At 45.0% G+C, this 19,989-nt stretch overlaps 1 protein-coding gene across 1 annotated transcript in view; it reads right to left on the reverse strand.

The window, feature by feature from the left end:
• Positions 1 to 682: 682 nt before the first annotated feature.
• PRCC (proline rich mitotic checkpoint control factor) overlaps positions 683 to 19,989 on the reverse strand; it is a 30,065-nt gene continuing 10,758 nt past the window's right edge. The window contains exon 7 of the mRNA XM_073567103.1: positions 683 to 1,191. Coding sequence (XP_073423204.1) covers positions 1,105 to 1,191 — 87 coding nt within the window. The 3' untranslated portion in view covers positions 683 to 1,104. The remainder of the gene's footprint in view (positions 1,192 to 19,989) is intronic.

Consider the following 19,989-nt stretch of genomic DNA (forward strand, 5'->3'; position numbering starts at 1 on the left):
GCGCCAAACCCGCACAGGATTCCAGCTTACACTGCGCATGCGCCAAACCCCACACAGGATTCCAGCTTGCACTGCGCATGCATCAAACCCCACACAGGATTCCAGCTTGCACTGCGCATGCGCCAAACCCCGCACAGGATTCCAGCTTGCACTGCGCATGCGCCAAACCCCGCACAGGATTCCAGCTTGTACTGCACATGCGCCAAACCCCACAGGATTCCAGCTTGCACTGCGCATGCGCAAAACCCCACACAGGATTCCAGCTTGCACTGTGCATGTGCCAGACCAATACAAAATTTTGGCTTGCTCTGCGTATATGCCAGACCCCATACAGGATTTCAGCTTGCTCTGAGCATGCGCCAGATCCCACACAGGATATAAGCTTGCAATGCACCTGCGCCAGACCCCATACAGGATTTGGCTTGTACTGCACATGTGCCGGATGTAGAGTATAGTGGCAAATGCATTGGATTTTCATTAGACATGGGAAGGTGCACTATTGGGCAGGATTTAGACATGAGCTGTGTCAAGATTAGAGGACATACGTGTACACTGCCTGTCTAGTAGTTGGTGCTCACTACTTACCATTTGGACCCCAAGAGAGGTACCAAATCAAAGGGAGTGAGAACCTGACTTCAGAACCTAGTATCTACAGCAATAAAGCCAAGTAATCCATGGAAAGTATATAGTGGGACTCAAGTGTATTTATAAGAACCCCACAAACTTGCTGCCTCCTACAACACAAGAGGTACTCAGAGGAATAACTAGAAGCGAGACGGAGACTACCTGTAAAGTAACAAACTGAAAAAACCTCAAGAGCGTGTGGAAAAGTCTTTTACCATCGAGTCCGTGTCCTCTCATTTACACATTATACAGGTATACGTTTCAGTGCCAGCCAGAAGCCGGAAAAAAAAAAAAAAAAAAGTCTGGCATTTCAAAGTTAATGGTATTCACCACATTAATAAAGGTCGAAGTTCTCCCATAGTCTGTAGCCCACACATGGTGTGCAGCGGGCGGCCTGGCTGCATGTCTGTCCACTTCGCAATAACGGCTATATGGATTTTCCACTTCGGCAACCAAACCTCACCCAGCCGCTAAGGGGCATCAAAAGCCATATTTTGCTTGCGTCTGCCGCCGGCTCATCTTATTCTCCGCCCAGGTGTTTTTCAGTTCCAGTTCCCTCTCTTTAGCCTGCAAGAGAAAGGAAAGGTCGTTTTTTAACTGAATGCTGTTACATTTAGGGGATCCCTTTAAAAACACCATTACTTCACCCTGAGCCTGTTTTCACCTTCGTAAATTTTACAGTTCTGACCACTGTCACTTTATGAGGTTATAGCTCTGGAATACTTCAATGGATCCCACTGATCCTGAGACTGTTTTTTCGTCACATATAGTACTTCATGACAGTGGTAAAATTAGTCCAATATTGTTTGCATTTGTGGAAAAAAATTTGGCAAAAATTTTGAAAAATTTTCAAACTTTTAATTTTGCAATGCCCTGAAAATCAGAGTAATGTGTCACACAAAATAGTTAATAAATAACATTTCCCACATGTCTACTTTATATCAGCATAAATTTTTAAACTTTTTTTGTGCTCAGAAATTATAAGGATTAAGAGTTGACCAGCGATTTCTCATTATTTCAACAAAATTTACAAGACCGTTTTTTTTTTTTCAGGGCCCATCTCACATTTTAAGTGACTTTGAGGGGTCTATGTGACAGAAAATACCCAAAAGTGACACCATTCTAAAAACTGCACCCCTCAAGGTACTCAAAACCACATTTAAGAAGTTTATTAACCCTTCATGTGCTTTATGTGGAAGGGAAAAAAAAATGAACATTTAACAGTTTAACAAAAATTTTATTCCAGACCCAAATTTTTGTATTTTCACATGGGTAACAGGAAAAAAACTGGACCACACAATTGGTTATGCACTTTCTCCTGAGTAAGCAGAAACCCCACATGTGGGGGAAAACTACTATTTGGGCGCATGGCGGGGCTCAGACAGGGAGTGACGTTTTGGAACAGACTTTGATGGAATGGTCTGCAGGTGTCATGTTGTGTTTGGAGAGCCCCTGATATGTCTAAACAGCAGAAAACCCAAACAAGTGACCCCAGTTTGAAAATTAGACCCCCCTTAAAAGAATTTATCTAGATGTGTGGTGAACACCTTGAACCCACAGGTGCTTCACAGAATTTTACAATGTTGATCTGTGAAAATGAAAAAAAAAAAAAAAAATAAAATAAATATATATATATATATATATATATATATATATATATATATATATATATATATATATATATATATATATTTCCCACAAAAGTGTTTCAGCCCCATTTTTTTCATTTTCATAAGGAAAAAAAAGGACCTCAAAATTTATTCTGCGTACACAGATACCCCATATGTAGGAGGAAAACTAAGCACAGTGCACAGCTCAGAAAGGAAGAAGCGCCATGTTTCAGTTCAGATTTCGCTTGTGGGTGCCATGTCACATTGGCAGAGCCCCTGAGGTGCCAACACAGAAAAAAACCCCTATAAGCAAACCCATTTTACAAACTACACCTCTCAATGAATTCATCTAGAGGTGCAGTGATCATATTGACACCCAAGGTGTGCCACAGAATTTTATAGTAAATGAGCAGTGAAGAAAAAAAATAATTACATTTTTACCTCCAAAGTTTTGTTTTAGGCCCAGATTTTACATCTTCACAAGGGGAAATGGGTAAAAATGGCACGGAAATTTGTCCCCCAATTTCTGCTGAATGTAGAAATTCCCTATATATGGTTGTATAATACTACTTAGCCACAGAGACTCGGGAGAGACGGAGTGCTGTTTGCCTCCTGGAGAGCAGATTTTCCTAGAATAGTTTGCAGACTACATAGACAGAGGCCCCAAGTGCTAGAAGAGCAGAATCCCCCTTCAAGTGACTAATTTTGCAAATTATACCCCTTTGGGAAGTTATCTATAGGTGTACTGACAATTTTGACTCCGTGAGTGTTTAACAGTGGATGTTGCTGAATGAAATTTGCAAATTCTTGTTGTCATAACCAGTACACATTGCAGTCCCTAGTACATTGTAGTGATCAGTACGTTGTAGTGCCCAGCTTGTGCTTCTGGAGACATGCACCTTTAAAGAGGGATCTCATTGCTACTGAAATACCAAACATGTGGACGCCAAATGTGGTTTAGACACACTGGGGCTCCGAAGGGAGGGGGGGGCATTTGGATTTGGGAGCACAGAATATGTTGAATTTCTTTTGGGATGCAAGGAGCTATAGCACTTTTCCAGAGCCTTTGTGCTGCTAGTGGAAGCCCCCTATATTTATATTGACATGACAGACCTGAGTGGGGACTTGCTTTTCTGTTGATTGAGTAGAAGCTTTTATTGGAAACATTTTACAAAATTGTTTGGGATCACATTTATCTGACGCTATATGCTGAGCACTTACATTGGGATTTCCATGTAAATCTATGAGTGACGCAACTCTGATTAAACTCGCGATGGATTCATTCACTATAATGGGGCAGCAGAGTTACTCTGGACTCCATCTGGCCTTTGTTCAGAGGTGTCTTTTTCGGAAGTGTATTCCCCATATCTGTGGTCGACTGCACTTTTATGCAATCCTAAAAAGACTGACACCACCAGATCACAGGTCAGACGGCGTCCACAGTGCCTTCATCTGCCTCATTATAAGGAATCTTCTGTTGGGGGTTCCTTCGGAATCATGTATTTCAGAGATTTACATGAAAACCCCGGTGTAAGCACTCAGCGCAGGATAAATGTGCGCGGAGCCTTACTGCAGTCTTTTAGAAGCAGAATGATCACATCATCTGCATGTGAAGAATTAGTTTTTTTTTTTTATGCCGTTACTCCTGCGTTATAACTGGTTAGATGACTGTTCTTCAGGTCGGTGCGAGTATATCGATACCAGATTTATATCAGGTTTTTGTGTTTGGCTGCTGTCACACACTAAAAGACAATTTTTACTGCAAAACTATTTGCATCACCGTATTTTGAGAGCTATAAATTTTTCCATATTTTGTCCCACAGTCATATTAGGGCTTGTTTTTTGCAGGACGAGTTGACATTTTTATTAGTACCATTTTCAGGCACGTGACTTTTTTTTATCACTTTCTATTCCATTTTTTGTGAGGTAGAACGAACACAAACCAGCAATTCATTGTTTTCCAAGTTTATTTTTTTTTATACCGTTCCACGAGTGATAAAACTGATAAGGCAGTTTTATTCTTTGGGTCAGTACGATTACAGAAATACCCCATTTATATCATTTGGATGTGTTTTGGTGCTTTTACACAATAAAAGCTATTTTATAGAAATTATTTTTGCATCACTTTATTCTGAGAGCAATAACTATTTTTCCGCGAGCTTTATGATAATTTTTTTGCAGGACATGACGTTTTCAGCGGCACCATTTTTTACTTACAGTCGTCTTTTTGATGGCGTTTTATTCCACTTTTTATTTGGAAGTCTGATAACTAGTGTTGAGCATTCCGATACCGCAAGTATCGGGTATCGGCCGATACTTGCTGTATCGGAATTCCGATACCGACTTCCGATATTTTTTCAATATCGGAATTCGGCATCGGAATCAGAAGTTCAAAGTTGATTGACGGCCTGACGTCATCATGATGCGCGGTGTGTGCGCATCATGATGCGCCGTCATTTCGGGCCTTCCGGGGGTCTCTGCCGGCCTGCCGGGGGGCTGTGTGGATTGCCCGGGGTCGGTACCGGCCTGCCGGGGGGGCTGTGCCGGCCTGCCGGTGGTCTGTGCACCCTGTGGGGGTCTGTACCGGCCTGCCGGGGGGCTGTGCCGGCCTGCCGGTGGTCTGTGCACCCTGTGGGGGTCTGTGCCGGCCTGCCGGGGGGCTGTGCCGGCCTGCCGGGGGGCTGTGCCGGCCTGCCGGGGGGCTGTGCCGGCCTGCCGGGGGGCTGTGCCGGCCTGCCGGGGGGCTGTGCAAACATCGTCCGATGGGACTACAAGTCCCATCTGGCGATGCCTGCTACCATGACAGTGATTGACACATTAGCCAATGATGGGACAGTAGTAGTCCCATCATCCGGCTAATGTGTTAAATGTTAAAAAAATAAAATAAAATAAAAAAAATAAAAAAAAAAATACTACATACATACTACATACATACTACATGCTACATACATACTACATATATACTACATGCATGCTACATACATACTACATGCTACATACATACTACATACATACTACATACATGCTACATACATACTACATACATACTACATGCATGCTACATACATACTACATACATGCTACATACATACTGCATGCTACATACATGCTACATACATGCTACATACCTACTACATGCATGCTACATACATACTACATGCATGCTACATACATACTACATACATGCATGCTACATACATACTACATGCTACATACATACCACATACATACTACATACTACATACATACCACATATATACTACATGCATGCTACATACATACCACATACATACCACATACATACTACATACATGCTACATACATACTGCATGCTACATACATACTACATACATACTACATGCTACATACATACCACATATATACTACATACATACAATACATTCATACAATACATACATAGACATACAGTACATATAACAGAGTAACATACTTACCAATACTTGTCACATTGTTCCCCGAAGCCATTGTCTTTTCCGGGATAAATATTAACATAACAAACCACAAAAATACTCACCCACGATCCGAAGCAGTCCACGAGTGTGTCCCACGACGATCTTGGGTAGAAAACTGCAGCATCAGATGATGCTGCCGTTCTCTACGGGCTGCAGGAATCCAATGACGGAAGGTAGGTATCCTTCCGCACTGTATTCCTCCGCCACTTAAAAAAAAAAAAAAAGTCCCTAGTCTCACTTTATGCCATTGCTGTGTGGGAATTTCCCACGCAGCAATGGCATAAAGTGAGACTAGGGACTTTTTTTTTTTTTTTAAGTGGCGGAGGAATACAGTGCGGAAGGATACCTACCTTCCGTCATTGGATTCCTGCAGCCCGTAGAGAACGGCAGCATCATCTGATGCTGCAGTTCTCTACCCAAGATCGTCGTGGGACACACTCGTGGACTGCTTCGGATCGTGGGTGAGTATTTTTGTGGTTTGTTATGTTAATATTTATTCCGGAAAAGACAATGGCTTCGGGGAACAATGTGACAAGTATTGGTAAGTATGTTACTCTATGTTATATGTACTGTATGTCTATGTATGTATTGTATGAATGTATTGTATGTATGTAGTATATATGTGGTATGTATGTAGCATGTATGTAGTATGTATGTAGCATGCATGTAGTATATATGTAGCATGTATGTAGCATGTATGTAGTATGTATGTGGTATGTATGTAGCATGTAGTATGTATGTAGCATGCATGTAGTATATATGTAGTATGTATGTAGCATGTAGTATGTATATAGTATGTATGTGGTATGTATGTAGCATGCATGTAGCATGCATGTAGCATGCATGTAGTATGTATGTAGCATGCATGTAGTATGTATGTAGCATGCATGTAGTTTGTATGTGGTATGTATGTAGCATGTAGTATGTATGTAGCATGCATGTAGCATGCATGTAGCATGTATGTAGTATGTATGTAGCATGCAGTATGTATGTAGCATGCATGTAGCATGCAGTATGTATGTAGCATGTATGTAGCATGTATGTAGTATATATGTAGCATATATGTAGCATGTATGTAGCATGTATGTAGCATGTATGTAGCATGTATGTAGCATGTATGTAGCATGTATGTAGCATGTATGTAGCATGTATGTAGCATGCATGTAGTATATATGTAGTATGTATGTAGCATGTAGTATGTATGTAGTATGTATGTAGCATGTAGTATGTATGTAGCATGTATGTAGCATGTAGTATGTATGTAGCATGTAGTATGTATGTAGCATGCATGTAGTATTTTTTTTTTTTTAACATTTAACACATTAGCCGGATGATGGGACTACTACTGTCCCATCATTGGCTAATGTGTCAATCACTGTCATGGTAGCAGGCATCGCCCGATGGGACTTGTAGTCCCATCGGACGATGCCTGCACAGACCCCCGAAGCCTGCACAGCCCCCCGGCAGGCCGGCACAGCCCCCCGGAGCCTGCACAGACCACCGGCAGGCCGGCACAGCCCACCGGAGCCTGCACAGACCACCGGCAGGCCGGCACAGCCCCCCGGCAGGCCGGCACAGACCACCGGAGCCTGCACAGACCCCCTGGCAGGCCGGCACAGCCCCCCGAAAGGCCCGTACAGACCCCAGAGAGGCTGTACAAGGCAAAAACAGGGTTTTTCTTATTCCGATACCGGAAGTCCCATAGACTTGAATGGGACTTCCGGTATCGGAATCGGCGATACCGATACTTTTTTTAAAGATCGGCCGATCCATTCCGATCCGATACTTTGAAGTATCGGACGGTATCGCTCAACTCTACTGATAACGCATTGTTTTTTGCAAAGCATCCCAGCAGCTAAGCATCTAGACGAAGGAGTTAATCCATGGCAAGGAATTAACATCCATCTTCTCTCTTCACACAGGTACAACCTCGGCTTGCTGTCATCTGCTGTTTATCATCCTACAACATTTCTTTTAATGGTACAACCTCTGCTTACTGTCATCTGCTGTTTATCATCCTACATTTCTTTTAATGGTATAGAATCTGCTGAATTATTGCTATAATTCATCTCTTGCATTGTACTCAATTCTCACTGCTGTATATCCATGGCTGGGGTCATTGCAGATATCTTGTGAAATGTGTTATAGCATAGAGATGGAACCAGGACTAGTGTCTTTAATCATCTATCCACCCCCTGGGTGTGTTGGAGCAGCTGCTAAATTTTCCCAAACCAGCTCTCACAATCCCTCTCCTCTGAACCTGTAGTGTGGCCTATGAATTTAGAAGCATTCTAAGGGGTACACGCAGTGTGGGGTGTATGCATCCCCTCAGCAAAGCATCTCAGCAGCTAAGACTCTAGACGAAGCAGTTAATCCATGGCAGTTAGTCGGGGCAGGAGACAGGTAACCCACACTTTGCTCTCCCTTTTAGCCATGTGCTTTATTTCTATCCTCCCGTGTTCCCTTGCCATTCACATTCACCACCCCATCCCCCCCCTCCATCCCGACTCATACACATCAGCCCCTCTATACTTCCCTCTCCCATGTACAGCTCCCATGCACTTCTCACCTTTCTGAAAAACCTCAGCTCATCTTGCCCAGCACATCGAACAAAAAAAACTTCTGACAATTCCAATAACTACTTGCTCTTCATCTTCCTATTCCTACTGATTTCGGGGGACATCTCCCCAACCCTGGTCCACCATCCCTCAATCCCTATCCTCACATCGAAACCTTACTAACCTAATTAATATTATTTGCACTCCCTCCTCTCCTTTTAATTGTGCCCTCTGGAATCCACGGTCTGTATGCAACAAGCTTCCTTTCCTGCACAATTACTTTCTCAATAACTCTCAATCTCTTGGCCCTCACCAAAACCTGGAATCAGGATTCTGACACTGTCTCCCCTGCTGCCATTTCCCACAGTGGCTCACAATTCTCCCATTCCCCAAGACCCACAAACAGACATGGTGGTGGATTTGGCATACTCCTGTCCCCACAATGCACTTTCCAGGTCATCCCCCAAGTTCCAACACTCATTCCCTTTTTTTGAGGTCCACACCATCAAGTTCTTCCGTCCCCTCACCCTCAGAGTAGCGGTCATATACCGGCCCCTAGGCTCACCCACCCACTTCCTTGACCATTTCTCCGCCTGGCTGCCGCATTTTATGTCCTTTGAACTCCCAACCCTTATCCTGGGAGACTTCAACATCCCCATTAACAGTCCAACTTTCACTTCTGCATCCCAGCTTCTATCACTAACCACGTCTCTCGGCCTCCTACAGCTCTCAACCTCTGAAACACGCAAAGACTAACACCCTTGACCCGATCTTTGTCCGGCTCTGTTCAATCTCCTACCTTGATAACTCACAGCTTCCACTCGGACCACAGCATTTTCTCCTTTCCACTCACAAATCCTCGCCCACCCCAGCACACTCCTACCTATCACACATTCAGAAATCTACAAACCATTAACCCTCATACACTTTCAGGACTCCCTACACTCATCACTGTCCACAATCTCCCCTTTTTCCTGTTCTGATCTGGCTGAACACCAATACAATGACACTCTCAGAAGCATCCTTGACCATGTAGCTCCCCTCACCCTCAGAAATTCCAAGCACAGAGTAAAACAGCCCCGGCTCACATCGCAACCTCGATTTCTCCAGCGATGCTCTAGGAGTGCTGAAGGCTTATGGAGGAAAACTAAGAACCTATAACTCTGCCCTTCACCTTGCCAAACAGACCTACTTCACCATCCTGATCTCCTCACTATCCAACAACCACAAGAAACTTTTTGACAACTTTCACACCCTCATCAGGCCAAAAGCACAAGCCCCTATCACAGTCATTTGTGCTGATGACCTGACCTCCCACTTTATAGAGAAAATAGATAATATCCATCAGGAAATCCGCTTCCAGTCACCAGGTGCCGTGACTCCCATCCCTCCCTGCATTTCCCCTGGCTCACTCTCCACATTTGATCCCATTACAGAAGTCTCCAGGCTCCTCCTCTTCTCATCTGACTACATGCACTACTGACCCCATTCCCTCATCTCCTCCAGTCGTCACAACTCACTTAACTACAATCTTTAATCTCTCCCTCTCCTCCGGCATTTTCCCCTTCTCCTTCAAACACTATCATTACTCCATTATTAAAGAAACTCGCACTCGACCTATCCTGCACAAATAACTACAGGCCACTCTCCAATCTCCCCTTCATCTCTAAACTCTTGGAGCGCCTGGTCTACTCCCGCCTTACCAGTTACCTATCCACTCACTTCCTCCTAGACCCTTCACAGTCCGGCTTCTGCCGCCTACATTCGACAGAAACTGCACTCAAAGTGACCAATGAACTTCTGACAGCAAAATTTAACGGTGACCACTCTCTGCTCATTCTTCTTGACCTTTCTGCAACTTTTGACACTGTTGACCACCATCATCTCTTACTCTCTAGGGTCCAGTCACTAGGCATTAAGAATACTGCTCTCTCCTGGTTCTCTTCCTAGCTTTCTGACCGCTCCTTCAGTGTTTTTTTTTTTGCTGAATCCACTCATCTCCTCTTCCTCTCACTGTTGGGGTACCTCAGGGCTCAGACCTTGGCCCCCTTCTCTCTCTACACGCCCCCAATTGGACAAACCATCAGCAGATTTGAGTTTCAGTACTATATGCTGATAATTATACACGTCATCCCCTGACCTTACTCCCGCTGTATTACAGAACGCCAGTGACTGTCTGTCCCCAGTCTCCAACATCATGTCCGTTCTCTATCTGAAACTCAACCTTTCCAAAACTGAACTACTTCTGCTCCCGACGTCTACTAACCTCCCTAAATCTGTTATCTCCCTCTCAGTCTGTGGCACCATAATTACACCCCAGCAGCAGGCGCGCTGTCTGGGTGTTTTTTGACACCAATCTCTCCTTCACCTCCCATATACAATCTCTTGCCGCTTACAACTAAAGAACATCTCTAGAATTCGCCCTTTTCTCACCATGGAGACAAAAAAAACCCCTCACTGTCGCCCTAATCCACTCTCGCCTGAACTACTGTAATGCTCTATTAATTGGCCTCCCCCTCACTCGAATTTCCCCTCTCCAGTCCATCCTTAATGCAACAGCCAGGGTCGTCCATCTGGCTAATCGGTACTCTTACGTGTCCGCTCTTCGCCAGTCGTTACACTGGCTGCCCATCCATTATAGGATCCAATTCAAAGTACTTGTTCTCACCATCAAAGCTCTCCACAGTGAGGCACCCCCTTACATCTCCTCCCTTATTTCTGTCTATCGCCCTAGCCGATCGCTGTGCTCTGCAAACGACTTTCAACTAACCTCTGCACTAATCTGTACCTCGCACTCCCGACTCCTCCCATGTTGCGCCAATCTTCTGGAATGCTCTACCTCAAGAAATTAGGACCAGCTACAACCTGCACAATTTTAGGCGCTTCCTCAAAACACATTTGTTCAGAGCAGCCTATCATGTTCCCTAATCAAGATCATTTTATATATGCGTGTGAGTGTGTGTGTGTAGTCCATTCACTATATCTATCCCCCACTCCCTCAAGATGGCTGGACTTTGTATCTCCCCCACCTCATTGTAGGTTGTAAGCACTCATGAGCAGGGTCATTTTATTTTGATTTAATTATTGTATTATTGTTAACGTCGTTACTTATGACTGTTGTGTTTGAAACTGTTAAACTGTAAAGCGCTGCGGAATATGTTGATGCTATATAATTATTATTAAAGGGGTTAACTAGTGGGACTAGTTTTATAGGTCGTCATTTCAGAAGCGGCGATTCCAAAAGTGTATACTTTTTTTGTACAATATATTACAATTTTTTTTTATTATTTTGGGGTTGTGTTTTTCTTTACAATTTTTTTTTCCAACTTTCCTAACATTGTCCCACTATGGGACTTTCACTTTTTTTGCACTCTGATCGTTGGTTTAGCATAGAGATGCAATGTTATGCTTTGAAAACTGTCAGTGCTGCACTGAAACTTGCTACACCATGATCTGAGCATGGTGCAGCAAGTTTTGTAGCTCTGGTGACCCAGATGACGTCATGACGACATCGGAACCCCACAGTGAAGTCGCGGGGCGCCGATTGGAGGGAAGAGAGGGGCTCCCTTACTCTGCATGCCTGCTAAATGCTCAGCAAATGCTAAATCTCAGCATTTATGGGGTTCAATAGCAGGAGCGCTGCCCGCATCGAGTGCTGGTTGTCAGCTGTCAAAAGGCGGTGATCGCCCTCGCTTAGCCTCCTGTGCAAGGGCGGGAGATCGCCGTGACATATATAATGCATTGGTAGGGAAGTATGCTTATGTACTGCAACTGTCGGGAAGGGGTTAAAAGTTTCATTCTCATCTTCAGAAATGGATTTTGTTGAATAGCTCTTGGAAATACAAGTAATTTAGCAATTTATTGCTTACCAAAATTTTCAGAAGTTTGAGATATTAACATTTTTCTTTTGTATACAGCATGGAGACCAACCACCACTGCTAGACAACAGAAGATGCGCAGCGCTTACCATCTTTTTTTCTTCTAAGGCTAGTTTCACACTAGCGTATTTTCCATGCAGCGTACGGCGCCGCTAAGTCCCGCCCCCTGTGAGCTCCCTGCCCTCCCCATCCGGTCATCGCCGCCTATCATCGCACACGGCCGCATGCGATCTGCGCACCCTATCTTTAGGTGCATACGGCGCACACGGCGCACCTTCAAAAGTGTGCAGCGCACGCCAAAATCCTACTAGCGCACGGCCAGCGCACCCTATGCTAAAGATAGGGTGTGCAGATCGCATGCGGCCGTGTGCAATAGTAGGCGGCGATGACCGGATGGGGCGGGCAGGGAGCCGGCAGGGGGTGGGGCTTAGCGTCGTCGTCCGCTGCACGGAAAATACGCTAGTGCGAAACTAGCCTAAGCTTGTTTTTAAAGCAACCGGGATCATTTGAAGCGCGCTATTGCCTCCTAATCCCAGCCAGCTTCAGTGAAGCGTTTACAAGTTATACTGCAGTGATGGTCGGTCTCCTAGGCAATGACTTGCAAACAAAAGTGCTAATATCTCAAGAACGGATGTAAAATACAAAAGCACTTGTATTTACACACTATATCCAACAATACAATAAAATTCTGTTGATGTCTCTTTGGAGCCTAATCTGGAGACACGATAAGGAAATCGTCCAGCATGGGCAAGTATCATGGATGTATCCTACACTAGTTCTACACTTACATTGGTTGTCAGTGCCACGTGCACTCCATAGAATGTTAAAAGTTGGAAGAAACCTCAAAGGTCGTGTCCAACTGCCTGCTCAATGCAGGAGTCACTAAACCATCTCAGACAGAGGTCTGTCCAGCTTTTCATTGAATGAGAACTCACCACCTCTCGTGGCAGCCTGCTCCACTCATTGATCACCCTCTGTAATGGTCTGCCTGGAGTTTCTGTTAAGAGTCCTTCTTGGATAAATCCTTTGTGGCCTCTCTTTGGTTTGGGGAGGGCTACAAATAATAACACTGGTGCTATGCTCGTTATCAGGGATATGTCCGTTCCTGGCTGAGTAGCTGACCCTTGTACACCTGTGTATATTGCCTGCTTCTGTACGATTGCTATGTGTATGACCCAGTCTGTTTCTCGTTTGATATTGGTCTGCTGATGCTGTACTTTGTTACTCTTGGTTCTACCCCGGCTACGTCCCTGACTTCCTGTTGTCCTGGTACTGCGTTGCTCTCTCTGGCTTCTGACTCCCGGCTTGCTTCTTACCACTCTATTTGTGTTACCCGCTTGTTACTGCGCTGCCCTCTGGTCTGACCTCGGCTTTACGGGCGATTCTCCCGGCTCTGCTGGGCCCCACTATCCCTGCTAGGAGTTTGGTACTTAGCTCTGCCCCCAGTCACTCCCCCCCAGTGGTCTCGTGTTACAGGTCCTGTTCCTCCTGCAGCACACTTTCAGCCGTGTTCACATTCTCCGGCAGGAACTCCTCAGGTTTCCCCAGCATGTCTTTGGACACGCATAAAGTCTCTGGTGGCGAGTCCGATACAGTGTCCATCACACCCTCACTGTCAAAGTTTCTCTTATAATATCTAATCTGTATCTTCTCTCAATTTCATTCCATTGCTTCTCGTGTTTCCATGTGCAAATGAGAATAACGATGATCACTGTGACATCCCTTAAGATATTTGAAGACAGCTAATAAGTGCCTCTTGGCAAGCTAAACATTCCCAGATCCGTTCCTCGTAGGACACTTTGCAGTACGCTCACCATCCTGATAGCTCTTCTCTGAACTTGCTCCAGTTTTTCAAATGTCTTTTTAAATGATGCCAAGAACTGGACACAGTATTTCCAATGAGGCCTGACTGAGGAGTAGAGGGCAATAATTACGTCACGTGATCTGCAGAAAAGGATTTCCAGTTTGTCAAGGAGCGCTTCCGGCTGATTCATTAATTACTCCGAATATTTAAAGGAATATCCAGTTTATTATTAGACATAAAAACACAACGTGTTTCGGCTATACATAAAATTAGCCTTCATCAGGTAAAATCATATATATCTTTAAAAGACACATTTATATAGGGAAAACAAAAAACAAAAAGGTTCCACCCTTCAATTAATTATCATCGATTAAAAACACATGCACACCTCTCCAAACTGTTAGGAGGCTAGTTGTAGGTGGAACCTATATTGCTTGGAATCTAATAGAAAGTTTTGTTTTTTCCCCTTTTCCTCCCTCTTCCTTCCCTTTCCTTCTTCCTTTTCTCCCTTCTCTTCTCATTATATACTTTCGTGTTTAAAATAAGGTTATTTATCGTTTAGCATCCATATTAAAGAATTTGTATATATCTCTGATGAGTCAAAACTATTTTTCCAACCCGTAGATAATTTCATTTTATTAGTTTCATCACTAGGGACCATCAGATTAACTAGTATCTGTCAGGACTAGAACTCATGCATTCATATTCCCTGTATCTTTATCGCACTTACATAGTTACTCTACAGAGCCACCCACCTGTATCGTCTCTGGGTGCTTAGTCACGTGATCTAGACTCTATGCTTCTCTTAATACATCATAGAACCATGTTTGCCTTTTGTGCTGCTGCATCACACTGTTGACTTGTGTAGTCTGTGATCTATTAGTATAGCCAAGTCTTTTTCACACGTGCTGAGGCTTAATTCTGTTCCTCCTGTTCCATAGATGTAATTTTCGTTTTTCCTGCCCAAATGTAGAATCCTGCATTTTTCCCTGTTAGGCAGGCATCACATTTGCATTCGGCAGAGCTGTGGAGGGCTGCGTAGTTCCTCCGGTCATCTCCGCCCACTACCGCACCTCCTCCGGTCAGCTCCTCCTACGTCTGCATGCGGCCTGCGTACCTATCTTTAACATTAGGTACGCATGTGATGGAAATATATATATGTATTTCATATAGATCTCACTTGCATGCATATTGACACATATATATATTATCATAGCTAAAGAACTCTATAATCAATTGCTCAGAATGACCCAGGGACCTCGTGAGCCATCTAGCTCAAACCAGACTATCTTGTGATATGTCTCTAGACATAGGAAAACAGGAACTAGCACCAGATGTTCAAACTGAGGTCTCCATCTTTGCTGAATGGTAGGAAAATGGCTACAGGAAATCATGTATTGCTGAATCACCCTTTTGTTAGACACTTCCATATACATTCATATACTCCAACCAGCCAATAAGATAGAAGTTCAGCCTTATGTTAATTTACTAACCACGCCTTTCTATACGTAATTATAAAACTATGTATGTGCAATAAACCTCCAGAGTTCTGATGGAATGTCAAGCTACTATCAGTGTATAGTGTAATCATTCCTCCTTGAGTGCTCAAAGACTGTTTTAATTGGGAGCAGCCGCAGCACACACGGGCATAGATTAATCCCAACCAAATTTCCATAACATGTGGCGCCCAACGTGGGGCTGTGGACGAAATGCACGGGGACCCTGCTGACTGGAGAGACGGGGGTGTCGGCCATGGCCTTGGCTCATGGGGACGGAGACTGCGCAGTTCCATAAGTAAGGTAAGAAAATCTGGTTATCTTACCTGAATGTCCCCTGTGCCCAGTCCGGGTCTATACCTCTTGCCGGTCAGGTGTGGTCACCACCGCATTTCCCAGATAGTGTAAAAGTCCACGCTCTTATCCAAACCCTGGGATATAAGTAAAGGTGTCTGCTGCGAGTGGTATGTGTTTCATGTCTGTCAAGATCCAGGAGAGAGGGTTGGAAAGGTGGCTGATTTTGCTTGCGGTTGCTGGGAAACTGATAGCAGGAAGTGGAATCTCTCAGATAAGTCCTCACAGACTCACTCGTGCATCGGAGGGACAGGAGAAGCCCCATCCAGGCACAGGAGGGGTGGTGGCTTAGAGAGATATCACTAGTCGAGTCTCCTGACAAGTTGTCACAGATTCACCTGTGCATTGGACGGACAGGAGAGGCCTAGCCAGGCACGGGTGGTGGCAACTTGGGGAGATATCGCGAGCCAAATCACTTGACAAAGTTGTTGCAGATTCACCTGTGCATCGGAGCCAGGGATGGGTGGTGACAGCTTTGTGGAGTTATCACAGATTCCTGTTAACGGGGAGCCAGGCAGGACGACCGGTACAGGGTGATAACATTTCCGGGTGCCAGAGCGCAGAATACCCAGTGTGATTGGCAGTTATCGGTTACCAGAGATTGTTGTACTATGTGTCACAAAACAAAGAGGGCTTCGATTTCTCCCAGATGTCTATTCATGTGTGTCCATCCGTCTGTGATTCACTGCTGCTTTCCATGAAGTTCTGGAGCAGAAAAAGTTTTTTTTTTTTAACACTTCCTCTTTTGCCCGTAGGGCGCGTCTCTGATATTTTTCATATTGTCACATCTGTTTTGTGCAGTGCTTCCCTTGGTTCATTTTTACATTCTGTGAAAGCTGCAGTGTGAGAATTTTGAGGAAAGCTGGGTTGCTGAGTATATACCATTGTTTCAGTGTGCCCTTTTGTTTTCATTGTTCTCAGAGACGTGACTTAACTGAGAATAGACGCAGGCAGAGGAAAGGGGAAGTGTGTGTCCTGCATCTGTGCACGGACATAAATATATTGTTGGAAGTTGCACTGATATTTGATTTCTTTTCGGAGGTTTTTTTTTTTTTTAAGTTTTACCAACTCCTTGATTTTTCCTTTTATCTTTTTTTTCTCCTTTAAGTTTAGTTGTTTTTTTTTTAGTTTTTCCTTTTCTTTTTGAAGTTTTTATAAAAGTTTTGGTTTTGCCCTTTTCTTTTTTTTTTTTTTAAACAAGTTTTAAAAAGTTTTTGAAGTTTTAATCGTTTATTTTTTTTTTTTTTTTTTTTAAGTTTTTGGAACAGACATAGTAGGTGAGATTTAGAAGAGTATGTGGACTTACAAGGGGCAGCCTTTAGGCTGCGGCATGGCATGATGTATTGAAAGGAAAAAAGGGAAGTTAGTTGAAGCTGGATTGCTACCTGCGTTTTATAAAGTAGCAGCGGACTTACAGCATAGAAGGTACTGAGAGTTACGTTGCATAAGATAGGAAAAGGTGTTCTCAGCAGAATCCAAACCTGTGCTGTCTGTGGGGCACCCCGCTCCCCACCCCCCTACAGGAAGAAGACACCACTCGTCCAAGCATGCCCTCTCTGGCTGCAGAAAAGGGGAAGGAATCAGCCCCTCCTCACGTCTCTCTCCCCCTTCTATCTCCTCTCCTCCTTAACTCACCTCTCCTCCCTCATTTCTCTTTCCTCCTCCCGCTCCTATCATCTCCTCCCTCATCTCTCTTGTCTTCTCTCCTCCCTCATTCCTCTCTCCTCATGCTCTCTCGCCCCCGCCTCTCAGTTCGTTGTCACCAGCTGGGCCAATGCCAAATCCGGACAATGAGGTGTCCGTATGTCCACAGGGCACCTTCTCAAAAGTGCCAGCTATGATATCAGGAGAAGAAAGTGAAAATCTCCCTACACTAAACACCACAGATAGTCCCCCAATACAACAGCCAGCAGAGCCCACAGCTCAGGGTGCAGGGAGGCAGAGGCAGGAGCAATGAATGCTGAAAATGAGGAACCTAGGTACTAGACAGAGCTGCCAACATTTACATCATCAACGCAGCCTCGGGGGGGAAGCATCCTCACACAAAAGTCAACTTCTATGTGCAGACTTCAGCCAGTATGTGACAAAAAACACGCAATATCAGTTTCTCCTCTGATGAAAGTGAAGAGAGAACATCATACATGCTGCGCAGTACTAGGGAAAGAAACCCACAGGCACCAAGTAGGCAAGGGCAGAGAGTGTAAGGGTTCTGGCTCTATGTGCCCTTCCACCCTAGTCAGGTTTTCAGTATTCTGAATCATCTGCCAGACCCCGGATATGGACCCCATGTCGTTTTACCGAAGAATGCAGCAGAGCCAGCAAAAATGCTGCAACCTGGATTGATCTCTGGGCCATAATGGAAATAAAAGCAGGTGAAGCATTCTGGCCAATCATGAAGGAACACTTCAAGCTTCCAGAAGAATTAGATGCACACTCCTGGAAGTCAGGATCAAAGCTAATTGAGCAGCTCAGAGAGTGGGTCAAAGCCAGACAGGCAGGACAAGCCCTCAGCCTACATGACATGAGCCAAGTCAACACAATCTGTAGAGAAGTTTCATGGCAGAGGTATGCAAGTATTCCAAGATATAAGCTTCACTATTCATGATCAGATACACAGACAAGTGTTGACACAGGCCTTTGTTCATGGACTATAAAGACAACCAATCAAGAAACTGCTGATAGTGGCCAGGCCTGAGTACAGGTCAATAGCAGTAGATACCCTGCTCACAGTAGCCAGAAGGATTGAATCCCACCCAGGAGTGCGGAAGACAGACCCTCTTATGGTGGCCACAGATGTGGGAGAACAACCTCCGCGCAGAGACAGGAGACCTGCCAGGTGTTTCAACTGTGGAAAACCTGGCCATTTCCAGAACCAGTGCAGAGCACCCCGGCAACCCAGGACATCACGCAGAGGAACAGGCCAAGAAATAAACACAGGAAGCAGTGAAGAACCCCGTCCATAGGACAGAGGCAAGCCAGGTCCGCAAGACATCACGCCCCTGACATGTGAAACCCCATCAGTGGACCCAATACCTCAAATTTCCCTGAAGGTGGAGGGGGGTTGTCAGAGCTTTCCTTATGGACACTGGTGCAGTCAGAAGTGCGATGAGACATGTGGAACTCCCCGACCCCAACTGCCTGTCAAAAGTCCTCTGTGTCTTGTGTGGGAATTGATGGTCAAGTCAGAGATTCCCAGCTTACAAGCCCCTGAGCATGTGAACCCAGCCAGGACACTCCATCCTGTTTCAGTTTGTGGTGGAAGACCTGCACGCTCAACCTGCTGGGAGCATACCTACCGCAGAGAGCTGAAGGTGACCAAGGTGTTCCAGGAAGATTGGAAAAATGACACTTTCTCCACCCCTGACCCAAGAAGAATCAATCATGCTGGTGGCCCTACAAGAGCCTCAAAAACAACCGGTGAAAGCCTACCCAAGGAGGTGCTGGACATAGCACCCGAAAGCCTATGGTCCAAGGGAGACTTCAAGTTGCGCCAGTGCGGGTGTCACCCAAGTCTGGAACCCCGTACCCTCATAAGGCCCAGCATCCCCAGTCCATCACCCAAAGTTGAACTGTATCTGACCAACTGAAGGTCTAAGTGAACCCGCTGTTCGAGAAACGGCCTAAGAACTTTTGCATTGGCCAGGAAATTCAACCCAAAGGGACCTTACCCGCTTTGTGAAATGGCCACGCTGCTTCCGGCTCCAGTACCACACGATCATCTTGTACAGGATTCTCAAGGTGCTCCCTGAAGTTCATCCAGGCCCTGGACCGGAAGACAGCCACTCAGCTCTTCAAATTGGTGCACAAATGCTGACCTGAGACCAAGCTGGAAGAAATGAATGGCTGCTAGCCCGTGCAGAGAAAAACAAGACGCTGGTAAAGAAGACGTCCCAGCAAAGAGACCCCCTGTGATCAGAGCAGGTGTTAACACAGTGACCGCCTTGGTGGTGAACAAGGAAGCTCAGCTGGACGTCATCTCTAATGAAGAGGATCCCAGTAAACGGCTTGTTTTCCTGCCAGCTCTGTGCCAGAAGATGGGAGTCCTTCACGGCATTGTGAAAGAGCAAGGCCAGACTGGGCCGCCTCGTCAATAGGAATCATCGTGCAGTGCCCGCTTTTCTCGGTCAAGAAGACTGTGAAAGGAGAACCAGCCAGGTTCAGAATGGTGCACGACCTGAGGGCTGTGAACGAT

The sequence above is a fragment of the Dendrobates tinctorius genome, unplaced genomic scaffold, assembly GCF_039654945.1.
Source record: "Dendrobates tinctorius isolate UK_male_01 unplaced genomic scaffold, ASM3965494v1 ptg000019l, whole genome shotgun sequence".
Taxonomy (NCBI): domain Eukaryota; kingdom Metazoa; phylum Chordata; class Amphibia; order Anura; family Dendrobatidae; genus Dendrobates; species Dendrobates tinctorius.